The 13,161-nt window shown below is 40.3% G+C and overlaps 1 protein-coding gene and 1 long non-coding RNA gene across 3 annotated transcripts in view; one reads left to right on the forward strand and one right to left on the reverse strand.

The window, feature by feature from the left end:
• The window catches only part of LOC104912028, a 41,021-nt gene extending 33,922 nt beyond the window's left edge, over positions 1 to 7,099 (reverse strand). The window contains exon 1 of one of the 2 annotated variants that reach the window (XR_002117270.2): positions 6,573 to 7,099. This is a non-coding gene — a long non-coding RNA (uncharacterized LOC104912028). Of the gene's footprint in view, positions 1 to 2,388; positions 3,124 to 6,572 lie in introns of those variants that run through there. The other variant, XR_794360.3, reaches the window with a different exon arrangement.
• The window catches only part of ACSL5 (acyl-CoA synthetase long chain family member 5), a 23,658-nt gene continuing 10,497 nt past the window's right edge, over positions 1 to 13,161 (forward strand). The window contains exons 1-7 of the mRNA XM_010714761.3: positions 1 to 143; positions 8,966 to 9,151; positions 9,721 to 9,829; positions 10,495 to 10,559; positions 10,638 to 10,739; positions 11,085 to 11,184; positions 12,416 to 12,594. Coding sequence (XP_010713063.1) covers positions 8,996 to 9,151; positions 9,721 to 9,829; positions 10,495 to 10,559; positions 10,638 to 10,739; positions 11,085 to 11,184; positions 12,416 to 12,594 — 711 coding nt within the window. The 5' untranslated portion in view covers positions 1 to 143; positions 8,966 to 8,995. The remainder of the gene's footprint in view (positions 144 to 8,965; positions 9,152 to 9,720; positions 9,830 to 10,494; positions 10,560 to 10,637; positions 10,740 to 11,084; positions 11,185 to 12,415; positions 12,595 to 13,161) is intronic.

Raw genomic sequence — 13,161 nt, forward strand, 5'->3', positions numbered from 1 at the left:
GTTTATTAAAGCCACACACCGATGATTCGGGGCTCAGTCCTGCTGCGGGAGCTGGGGAAGCACCAACCCTTCAACACCCCCTTGGAGTTGTAAAGCAGTGAAGCAAATAAGCTGTGCTGGCCCCTCCTTTGCGTGGACAGAAGGTAAGCAAATCTCTTTTGCCTACACTTTCCAAAGTACTGAGCTTCCTGCTTCTGCAGAGAAGCACAGCAAGTGGTAAAACAGCCTTAATTCGCTGCAGTGCTCGGATCCAAGTGCACTGCTCTTGTCACACTGTGTACTTTTAAAACCAACAGCCGAGGAGTTGGCTGTCTGTTATGGAAGGAGCAAGTCTGAGCTCACAAAGGCATACAAAGAAATCACAGCCATAATAAAAGCCCAAGCGAAAGCAACCACCTGAACACTCCCTGTTGCTATAGACTGGAACTGGAAATCTGACGTCCATCCATGCTGAGGCCGTTTTCTTATCAGTTTTGACTATTTAAAGATACAGTGCACAGAGTACCAGTGCCAGGCTCCCATTCAAACTGAAGGTGAAAACAGGAGAGTGACAGAAAATGAGCCATCATTTGGTTTCACAGCACCAGAGGTAGATTTTGTAGTTCAGTAAAATATTACTATACACTAGATTGGTAGATGCACAAGCTTTTTGGCCATATTTAGTACAACAGGACCTTACTCCCTAACTAAAATCACCGAAGCTAGCTCTAACGCCTTCTTTTTTAATTATTAAACATTCTTAAAGCAGTTTTCACAGCTATACAGATGGAGCCCTCTCCAAGCTCTTGCTTGTGCATACATCTACAGCTGTAATAGAGGAGGGGATAGCAGAGAGATTAACCAGAAATCAACCTGCAAGTGAGACCTGGCAAAATGTGTGCTGCTCTTCCAAGCCATAGCCCATCATCCTGCTCAGTGCCTCCTTTGAGGAACCCAGTGAGATTATTTATTTCCCTGTGCATTTGTTTACAACGGTAAAAAAAAAAAAGTAGCAGAGCAATAAAGAACTAATAATTTTATAGCATTAAGAAAATGGAAATTCAAAAACACAAAAATGTGAGTCCACATTTTGCACAGACTCACGCTATCAAGATCCAAGTCTTGAAGCTACAACAGAGAAAACTATGAACTGAGCTAATGCTTCCCCTTCATTTATTTACATCCTTTGCTATTTCCTGTGGGTAGATGGAATATTTGGACAGTTGATGCTCACATTGTGCCACGACTTTATGGTTAGTTAAAAGCTCTTTTTATCCCGCCTTTTGTGACAGTAACAATAGAAAACAAAAAATTAAACTTTGTCTATACATACTCTAGTTACTGCACATCTTAACTTGTTGGTGGATATGAAAGATGCAGGTATAAATTCTATATATGCATACAAAGTAAAGGTTGAGTTGTTCACGACTCTGCTCTGCTTTTTCTTTTGGCAAAGAATTACTAGCAAAAAATGGATTTGTGCCTCCTTTAAAAAGTTGGGGTTTCTTCTAATTGTTTGAGGCAAAATAAAAAATAAAAAGCCTCAAAATTCTCAGGTCATTTTTTATGTGAACCAGGGAAAGAGCGTCAGCAGTATTTCAATTTACAAGTATTAATGAGAAGCGATGATTAAGGAGAAGCTATCTTTCACAAAGCCTCGGAGGGCATGTGCTCTTGCACCCCAAAGTCAATACATCTGTGTGAGGTGCATAGCACTGACATCCAACAGGCGGGAAGAATCACTGCATTTTCCTCTTTCTCCTGAAAATTAACAGCTCGAGGCCAGATTTCTGAAGAGGGAACTCCTCAGAGAAGCACTCAAAGAAGTTAACGCAGGTACCTGGGCTAGAAGCCTGGCTTTCCTATCATTCATTGTAAGAACATTGCCTTCCTCCAGGTGTAAGAGCACCCTGACTGGTACTATAAGAGCCAAAGGTTACAGCTTCACTTGAATTCCACAGGAGCAGCTCTGGGGAGACAGAGCCAAATATAGAGGAATTCCACGCAGAGCAAGCTGTTTCTTTTTCATGTTCATTCAAAGCTCATGGCAAAATCAGAAATTTAATCCTCAGCTTCCCTAATGGTCTATCTGCACTGCTAAATAATGCCACAATTACAGTGTAAATTAGCTTTACCCAATTAATATATAGTTTACAGCAGCAATGAAAACAACAGCAATTAGTAGAGGCTGTATGCTTTAGCAAGCCAATGTCAAGGGCAGGTTGCACGCTATTAGCAAGGACACACTGTATTACTCCATTTTAGCTACAGTTTATTCTAGCAAGGTGTACATTATTCTGAAATCATACAGTACAGAAAAGCTTTCAGATGTGCAATCTGAGATGTACAAAACCATTCCCAAGATCTGAGGTCCAGACATTAAAGAGAACATGTAGGTGAACTTAGTACCTTTCTAGCCCTCAAAGCCTGGTGCAACATTTCAGCAACGTTGGCGGAGCACAGGAGAGAAAAAAGGAAACAGCAACAGAAGCCCAGTGTATGCAGAAAGCAAATCTCTGTTGGAGCAGGAAGAAAAGTAGAGTTTGAAGCATGATTCACTGTGAATTTTTGCAAAGAATTGCACATAGGTGACTATAGCACAGCAGAAAGCACTTTAGAAAGACAAGGCAGCTTCTAGGGAAAAAAAGAGAAGAACTCAGAATCCAGACTACCATTAAGTACTATACCAGTAGGTGAAAAATACTGTACGCAAAGCATTTTGTTACTAGTACAGCTGCAAATCTCCGCTCACTTTAACTCACAATACAGCTATAGAGAGAAAATCCCTAATATTGAAAGTGCAGCTTTATGTAGAGGGGGAAAAAAAGAAACTAGATTATAAATGGTAAATTACAAATATTATATTTTTCATCAGCTTCTTCAGAAACTTTACCCTTTTTGCCTCACCAAACCAAAACCAAAACTACACCAGCCCTTCACAGCAAATTCTTTTCTAACCACTTCACTTCCTCCTTTTGTTCCCAGCATGCTTTTCTGCTCGTTGATTTATTTAAACCAGGGAGAGGGAACAAGCTGTAGCTTTAACATGAACTCTATCTAATTGTTTTTGCTTTGCTATTACGCTTATAAAGCTTCCTTTTACTCAAGGAAAAGAGGTTGGCTTCCTGCCCCGTCAACGAAATGGTACGTGCTTTTGATTGCTGCTTTTTTCCTCTGTGCTTGCTCTGAAATGCAGAAGCATTAAAGATCTACTTTTGTAGATCGGCCCTGCTGGTAGTTGCTCACGGAAGTCTCAGCATTACCCACGTGCAAATGCAGTGCTCAGTTCAAGGGGTTCAAGGTTGCGTGTTTATCAGGAACCTGGTAGGAGAGCTCCAGTAGAACCACCATCGGCGCGATGCTAATCTTAAGCTTAGTTAAGTTCAGATATATATTTGCTCTTTGCTCTCAGTGATACAACTGCTGTAATAAGTTGTCATAAAAAACATCAATATTTAAAAATTCTTACTGCTGGCTGTACTTTGTAAACTGCTAAACGATCACGTTCTTGTTTTCTTTGGGCAATTCTAAGTTGGGCTTTTGTTCCAGATCTTTGAACATACTTGGAGATAATTTCCCATTAGTGTAATGCTGGTACAAGTGTATTTGGTGAGGATATCGTGCTATATTATCTAGTAGGACAACCAGTAACAGAACTCGTAATGTTAACTACATTTACGATTCTTCAGAACTTCAGAGGGCTGAATATATTCTAGCTTTGTGTGTGGCCAGTACACCTTCTGGACAGGGAGTTTTCAAGGAGAAAACCTGAAATAAAGTGTACACAAAAGCTTGACTTTTGAAGTTTTCTGACAAAGCAGCATCATGGTGTCATAATGTTCCCGATGAAGGGACAAAAATATCAGACACTGTACATTCTCTTATCATAATGGACTTTCTATTTTAGCATACAGAAAGCCCGAGTTGAATAGGTTTCACGAGGCGGGTTCAGAAATAGGCTGTAACACAGCCCGAGTGCTGTACTTCCTGGATGTAAATTACTGGGGCCTCGTGCTTTCCCAGCTGACAGCAGAGTGCTTCTCAGGCAAACAGAGGGCACTTGAACTGCTAGGCTCCAAAAGGACTCCAAAAGCAAAGCCTTCCTAAAGTGAGACTCTTGTGGATTCTGCTTTAGACACATCTGCCTCTAAACAGGGTTCTGCAAAAAGCTGTGGCTGTTAACTCTGGGATTTTACTTCTCTTTACATAACTGAGTCAGCAATATGATTTTCCTTAAAGTCTCACATCTCCCAGGGCGTTAGATTAATAAGTGATGTGGTTTGTACATGACTGCACTCAGCAATTGCTGCTCAGGTCTTGCACTTAAGCCTCTTTCTGGATGCTAAATCCTGCAGAACACACACTTCTTGCTGAGCTGAAGAAAGATGGGACATAATGCTTCCAAGTATGAACTCACTTGCTCATATCTGCAGATGAGGCAAGAGCTGCACTGTGGAAAAGCAAATGTCAAGAGTGAACTAATGGTGGTTAACTAAGTAAAGACCTCAGAGTAGTTGCTTCCACTCTATTTCTGCTTGGAAAGTATCAGCACGTTACCTTACTAATGCTGATTTCACAATTACTTCAAAAGCGTGTGTGTGTGTGTGTTTCTTAGGCAAATTTAAGACAAAAAATATAATCTTAGAAGATCTCACAGGCAAAGCATGACCTTTGCCCCTAAAATGGCACAAGGACAAGAGATCTGTCGCCTGTAAAGAACTACTGTGAAATAAATTTTCTTTCTTCAAATTTTTGTGCTTGAAACCATAGAATTAGTTACTTACCAATGCCTGCTGCCTTGGAGAGAATAGAGAAAAATGCTCCTTCGTTCCTTCTAGCTAATGAAGGACTTGCCCTGGAGATTATGGGGGATTTGGAAAGTGGGCTACAGTAGAAATGAGAACACAGTCCTGAACTCAAGACTGGACTTATGTAATCTCTTCTGATAAAAAAGGGAATGGGGAAAGCCTAAGCCTTCACACTCTTGATCCCAGTGCACCTTATCCTTGATCATTGATCAGGCCAGACAGTTGAAGTACACTTTAACTGTCTCACCTTCTGTTGTACGAGGAGACATCCTATGCATTTTCTAGTCACAGGGAGCTAAGTCCCTCAAAACTCAGGGGTGTAAAGCACTCCAATCTTTCTGCATAGTTAAGAAAGCAGTTAGAGCTCAGGCTTATGGTCAGAAATGCTGTGGCACTGTTGCATGCTACATTGAGTAACACTTTCAGTCAGTCTTATAGACCAGATATCATCTATATATAGAACACCCAGATTTTTGGGTTAAACTCTGGTGTAGTTGCTCCCTAGCATGGACCTAGGGTACAGCTCTTTTATTTCCATGCTTCGAAGACTGATGAAGAAAAAAAGGTTTCTGTCCACTCTGCTGGCTGGCTCTTCTGCAATCAGTGCAGCTGGATTAAGTGCCTTCTGGACAATGCCATAAGTAGCTAACCAGCAGTGCTTTGGATCTCACAGGTATTTATAGTATAAACTCTAGGCATAGTAGACAATTGGCCTGGTTATGGAAGTTGAGACAAATTTGCTAATGGTCTCTTCCCATAGCCTGAATAACACACTCTATATACTTTGACAGGAGTGGCTAAAGCCAACCTGTGGAAACAGTTGGAAAGTAAAAGCAAAACATTGTCACTACTCCCATTCATAATGTAAGGTCATTTAAAATAGTCTTTCAGGCAAGAAAAGCTGTGTGTGTGAGTGTGTCTGTGTATATGTATAATGTGAAGATCTAGGTATATGTGCTTTTTGACAAAACGATAATTTCACAGTTTTAAAGCATGTTAAGTTTTGACTCTTGCGTATCTAGTTTCAGTATTGTAAGCAGACTAGAGATTATGGTTACCAGAAAAATAGAAGCAAATGAACTTATTTCCCAGACTTACAAAATTAGATTGTTATAGGATCTTTAAATTAAGCATTGCTTTGTTTTGGCCTGTAGCTAGTCAAGGATGATTTCAGGATGTACGAATGCTGAGTAGGTTATGCTGAGATAAGGCTACCAGCAGGTTTTTCTGAGGACAAAATCTTTCCTGCGTTTAGTTATCTTCAGGCTTCTCTCGATCAGGTTTTCTCACTGGGCTTCTTTGAAATCACTACTCCAAGTATCTTTATCCTTCCAGGCTCAGTTGTTTGGTCTTTTTAGATATCTTGGTATAAACAGCCTTCCATGTGACTCAATGAGGAGATGAGAACACCATGATTGAAAAGTAGCTAATCTTTTCTGCTGTCTAGGAAATAGTTTTTGGAGTACTATTAAAACAAGCACGAGAGCACAATTAATTCAAAACAGTTCAGCTATGCAGGTATGCGGTCTTTTCGGTTGCCTACACATAGCTCTATCCTCACCGCTGGTCAAAAGAATTTCATGCCCAGGGAAGAGAAATCTGAAATACACTGAGTTAAATCTCTTTTTGGCCCATCTAAAGATGGAAAAAGATACCAAAAGTTGATTACTATTGTAGCAGTTGGACAGATCAATGCAATGGGAAAGGTGTTACAATAAAGGTGCAATGACGGAAGGACTGGCACAATAGAAAGATGCTATAAAGGAAGGGAAGAAGATTACTTACCTGTATCAAAAGATTCTAGGTTCACAGAGGAAAGTTTCACTAGGGAGGGATCTCCAGAAAGAGATCCTTCCTCAGTGACAGTCAGCCCCTAAATGAGTTCTGAAAGAGGTAGAGCCAGGCTCCAACCCTTCTGGTCGCACAGATGAATTGCCTTCACCTGTACTCCCAGGGCTGACTGGGTCCTTTCCCCAGGTGCTCAATCAGTGGTACAGGTTGTGACTCAACAGTTCTCATACAGCTATGAATGAAAATCCAGAGGAACTGGACATGAGTACTCTGGTATCCCTCTAAGAGGATGGAGCATAGATGTACCAAGGTTTAGTTTTGCCATCTTCCTATGAACTAAGCTTCCAGCATAGAAGTGGTTCAAATGTGATTTGTTCTGCCACTGAGATCTAGGAATAGGCTCTGAGTTAAAGGAATAAAGTTTGTATATTGAATTCCTTTTCACATTAAGCAAAGGAGATGCCTCCGCCAAGCTGCCTCAGATCTCATACTGTAATAAAAAAGTGGTTGACTACATACATACAAACATACAAACTACATACTGTTTGATCATCTCCAGAAAGCTGTTTTCTAACTGCTGCAGTATTGGCTTACAAGTCCAAAAAATGAAGAGTAGTTGCCTAACAAATTCATCTTACCAAGTCCTTAATCTTCCAAACAAGAGTAGAGACATAACAGACTTCTAGGTGTCTTTGACATGAATTCAAACTTCTTCAGCAGGCTTTGTTTTCGAAGATTATTTTTCCCTAGACTTAGCTGATAGAAGTCAAAGGAAAGGTGCAGAGATGTGCAATAGTCTGTGCTGAAGAAAAATAGGGCTATACTTCCTAGGTGTGCTATGTCCAGTGGCCAGACATGATAGTCAATGCAGAGTCATGAGCAAGGAGCTTTTGCCATTCTTGTGGTAGCACCATTTTGGGGGGGGGAGTCCTTTCAGTGCCTCAGGTGAAGATCAGGGGTTTGACATGCACGTTATAACTCAAAATAAGTAGGTCTAGGGAGTTGATACATTTCAGGCGATGTGCTTTTGGTAGCATGGATTCAACAACAAGCCTCCAAGGTATCTTTTCTTATCCAAATGATGAGCTGCCAAAGCATGTGTTTGTCACCAGAGAACACATCAGGACTGTCAATTAACAGAGTCACTGGAAATTGAGAGCTACAAAACCATAAATGTGATGCAAGTGATCAAACCTGCTCAGTCTGGATGTGGTGATCCAAATTCTGACATTCAGACACGGCTGAATTTATTGACTGTTTGAAAAATACCTTCCACTTTATTGGGTTCTTCTAATGAAAGGAAACCTGGAGCTCAGTATTCCGAAATGCTTGGTAGTATTCCTGTATAGGAATGTAGTTAGTTGCTAGCTGGCATATTACCTACTGACTGGATTTCCTCAATTAATCATGAAGGAATTGGAAGAGGTGCAGTTATTCACCTTGTAAAGTGTGATGTGTCATGTCCTGCATACCTATTCAGATACTAGGAGAGATAAGTCAGTTCATTTAGATCAAATGCAGTCACCTGTGCTAGATTTGCATTGGCTATTCAGTCTGAAATGTATCAGAGCACTTTAGAAATTAAAGTACTTGATTCTAAGGGAGGAGCCTGAGGTAGCCTCTTTGTATCTCTTGTGAGGAAATCCTGCATTCTCAGTTTTCTGCTTACCTGCTTGCCCTTGAAGGAAGAGATGCCACAAGATGCAAGCAGCAAAACTGCTTCTGTATTTCCCAGCAAGATTTCAGCTGCACCCTCTGACTTCCGGGTCACTAGTTTTGAGAGCAGAAGTCCAGAGTTTGGAGTTGTGCAGTATCTCATGCAGAGCACACTGCCAGCATCAGAAACACTTCCCCAGCATAGACTGTATTTCCAGTAAGAGCAGCTGATCATGAAGATCCTGCTTCTCCTGCAGACTGCTTCACGGTCTTTACACCTGTGTGTACTTTAGCAATACCTCCTGCTGTTAGACAATCTTGTGTTTTTCTTCCACTGTTCACATCTGAATAGGCTCTTTTTTTTTTAAATAATACTTAATCTGTATAATGAATAATGTATACTGATATATATAGACATATATAAATCAGGCAGATTTTTAGTTTTGATTAGGAAAAAATTGACATTTGTTTCTTGCCTGCCTGGCATCACTGGACTTCAGCTTTTTGTGGAGGTAGATGCAGAATGGATTAAGATTTACAGAGACAGGTGACTTGAGATCTCCTAAGAGGCTTAAAGCATTGCATAAGCATATTTTATTATTGCACCAGGAGTCCTTAGGTGCAAACAGCTGAAACGATCTGTAGTATTGCTTAAAAAAGTACTTAACTAACCCTGGCTTACAGGTAGTGAGTGCTTCGAACTCGTACCTACTAAACCTCATTTGTTTCAGGTTGAACTCTGGCTGCACTGATCCAGCACAATGATCTGGATACTTCAGGTCTTGTTTTCACCACTCCCAACACCAGCACTGTTTACTCTTATTGCACTTGGAGCTCTCATCTTCCTCTGGGTGGTAAGCAGGCCAAAGCCTGTTTTACCTCCTGTTGACTTGAACAAGCAGTCAGTGGGAATTGAGGTAATGCTTATTCTTCTTGCGGGGATGGACTATTTCTGACAAACTTGCTCTAAATACCAATCTATTTTGACTCTGGATATCAGTGGAAACTCTCCTTTCTGCTATACACCTCCTCCTCTGCTGTGCAACTCAGCAGTATTGTGCATAGAAGGGAAGTCTTATGACACCAAGAGGAAGAGACAGAAACTCTTGCCAACAGGGTTAGGTGTGCTTTTTACAAGAAGTCCTTGGCTGTCACTGACTTTTTTTCCTATACTATAAATGCTTTTCATTTGTTTTGTGGCTAATGATAGACCAAGATGCCCAATTTCATGTAACTATGCAAGTTGTAGCGCTTAATGTTAGTCAAGGTCTGTTTAATAATCTATAGCTGAATTATTACTCTGGATAATCTAGAAAATTCCTCTGCATACGAGTAGTATCTGTGTAGATCAAAACCAGGAAGGAAAATGAGACTTCCTGAACAATGCAGTAGTATTCAAATGCTTCAAAGGGGACTGCTGCGATTGGCTGGAACAAATAGCATTGCATCTGCTCTGCACTAATTCATAACTATGCTCTGTTCCTAGGGAGGAGCGAGAAGAGCTGCACTCTTGACAGATAATAACCTGCTTTCTTATTACTTTGAAGATACTAAAACCTTGTATGAAGCTTTCCAAAGAGGACTGCATGCTTCTGGTAAGCTTTGCAGCCGCTAGTTGGTACTTAACATTTCACAAGTAAATGAAATGGTTCCAGAATTTTTTGTCATGCCTCTTGCCAATAGCAATAATTAAGGCTAGCAAAAAGTTTTCCTAACTTCTGTGAGGTGGAGTGACAAGTAACCATGTTTCTCCCCCACTGTTATGGAAGTAGGATTAGTTGGTAGACTGTACAGGAGCAAACATCAGAATCTTACAGTGGTAAAATTCAGTGAAGACAGCAACACTAAGTATGGGGAGGGATAGGAAGGGAGGAGCAAAAAATCCCTCTGCTTTGTCTTATGAAGCATTTATTTTTAGCATTAAATTATTGCCTGCTTACAATAGGAATGTGTCCCTGTCTGTGTGACTTCAGGGATCACAGACATGGAAATACACAATAGCCTGTAAGCTATTTCAAGCTCAGCTGGATAAAATGGAAAAATATCGCCAGACACTGGAAGTATTGCTTGAAAGGATGAAGCAAACAGCCTTACAACTTTAGTTTGTGTAGAGTACTTAACAGTGGACACTGCACACCTTAATGCTCCATGCAGCTAAATGGACGTCTGAAAACAATCTCCATTTACCAGTGTTGTTTTGAACTGCTATGCAGCTTCAGTATTGAGCTTTACAGCTGCTTTTTTTTAACTTTTCCATTAGGAAATGGCAACTGTTTAGGCTACAGAAAACCCAACCAACCTTATCAGTGGCTGACATATAAACAGGTGAGTGTTATACATGACAGATAATCTAACTTGGAGTGCTGTCTTGTAGCACTAAAGCAGGGGGCAATTTTCTTTCAGGTTTTGGACAGAGCTCAACATCTGGGATCAGGGCTTCTGCAGAAAGGATGTAAACCATCACCAGATCAGTTTATTGGCATTTTTGCTCAGAACAGGCCAGAGGTAAGGGGGAAAAAAAGAAAAAAAAAAGTATTATTTCCCAAAGTATTCTGACATCCTGAGGAGAAGAGGGTCTGCTCAACTTGCTAGTTAAATAGCTGGGGACCAAATGAGGAATGATTACAACTGGCTTTTCCCCTCCCAGTTCCCTTATTACTGATGGGGCACATACTGTTCTGGGCATGTAATGACGATCTCGAACCTTTGATACTGTAAGAACTTCATAGACACACTGCTTATAGAAACACCACTGCTAATGTGTGCATGGGCTACTTAAGTTGTATGAAATCTCCAGGTAATCTTGTTTTGTGAGCTGCTAGTATACTTTAACCCTTTCTCTTTCTTCAGTGGATCATTTCTGAGTATGCCTGCTACACTTACTCAATGGTTGCTGTTCCACTCTATGACACCTTGGGGCCAGATGCCATTCTATATATTGTTAACAAAGGTAAATATCGACTTCAACTATTTTATAATAACAATTTCTTTAAGAAGCTTTGTATTTGGAAAATTGAAGAGCAAAGAATTTGATGCAAAAATTAGAGTAGCTTTGACCTGTAGTTGTATAGACACTTTGTTTCTGTAAAGCCACTTTGTAGGGTATATGATTTAATTCCTAGAAGAGGCAGCGTGTTTCCTCTATCTCCTAGTATCTTGGGTGCAAGTCCACAGAAGATCTGCTAGATTCTATGGACCTGCTGCAATCAGAGGGCTCAAAAACTGTTGATTTTTTGAGGTTTGGGCAATCTTGAACTCCCACACTGTTTGCCAAACAATCAGACAATACAGACAGACTTGCATGCAAATTAAGACTAGATGCACATCTGATTTAAGAAATTCTAGGATGTAAAGTGTGGAGGGGTAGAGATTAGCCTAAAGCTATCTGTGTAGTTCTAAAGAAGTAGCAATTAGTGTGCCATTGTGAAAAAAAAAACTTGGTATGAGGGAGCTTGAATACATCTTCAAACTTTCTCTCCCTAGTGTGAGAGAAGATCAGGCTAGGGAGGAAATAAAAATTCACTGCTGTCACAACTAGCTAGGCTGCCACCTATGAACAGGATTTGCCAAGCAAAATCACTTCAACAGTTATGCTGGCAAATCTCGGCAACAGATTTTGCTTTAAAACTACACAGCTGTGACTCACTAGGTTAATGGGGAACCAGCATGTTCAGACAAATCCAATTTCTCTGCTGTCTTAACGATTTTGTAATTGCATAAAACTCTTGTTTATGCAAGGAATTTGAGGCATTAACTTAAATTTGAACTACCTCTTTCAAACTAATCTGAAATTCCTTAGACTTAAAGAAGGTGGCTAAAAATAAATAATCAGTGAGGACAAATCTAAGTTTTTTTATGGTAATACCAAAAGAATAAGTACATGTTTTGACTGTGACTGAAGACATTTATCTTCAGTTCCTCAGCATAAGAACTTCACTTTGGGTAAACCTGAGATTCAACCTATATAGTCTGCTGGCTTTAGTGAGAATAAATGCTCTTAACACTATCAAGCCAGTCAGTGAATTCATATGAACCAAGTGGAAATGGATTTATCAATATTATGAATATAAATCAATTACATGTACATAAATGAATATTATAGTCTATGTTCTGCTGTGTTGTCACTCACTAGTATCTTATGTCCTCATAACAAACTGTGAAATGTAATTTCTTTTCTGTAGCTGACATAGGCATAGTGATTTGCGACAAGCCAGACAAGGCACAGATCTTACTTGAAAACTGTGAGCAAGGAAAGACCCCATGCCTGAAGACTATAATTCTTATGGATCTCTTTGATAAAGAGCTGAAGGACAGAGGAGCTAAAGTGGGAGTTGAAATTCTAGCACTACAGGAGGCTGAGGTAGGTGACTAAAGACTTCTGCTTGATCTTGAGAAGAATACCTTGCTAGCTAGACATCTGGAACTTCTCTGGCAACAATGACACTTTAATGTAAGCATTATCCAGTTGTCACACCTGCATCTGAGAACTCAGTGAGCAGTCATTTTGAAACTTGATATATTAGTCAAAAACCATTAGTTCAAACCATTGACCGAAGTTGTGCCCAAGTGTTGTGAACACTCAGTATGCACTAACTTCCTTAGCATATCTCACAAGTTTTATGAGAAGCTGAAAGAACTGGAATTGTTTAGTCTAAAGAAGAGGAGGCTCAGAGGATACCATACTGCTTTTACAGCTATCTGAAAGGAGGTTGTGGCAAGGTGGGGATTGGCCTCTTCTCCATGCAGCTAATTTCATGACTAGAAGGAATGGCCTCAAGTTGTGCCAGGGAAGTTTCAGGTTGGATATAAGGAAAAAATTTTCCCCAGAAGAGTCATCAGATGCTGGAATGGGCTGCTCAGGGAGGTGGTTGAGTCACTGTCCCTCTGAAAGTATTCAACAAACATTCAGATGTTGTACTAAGGGGCA

This window comes from Meleagris gallopavo, chromosome 8, assembly GCF_000146605.3.
Source record: "Meleagris gallopavo isolate NT-WF06-2002-E0010 breed Aviagen turkey brand Nicholas breeding stock chromosome 8, Turkey_5.1, whole genome shotgun sequence".
Taxonomy (NCBI): domain Eukaryota; kingdom Metazoa; phylum Chordata; class Aves; order Galliformes; family Phasianidae; genus Meleagris; species Meleagris gallopavo.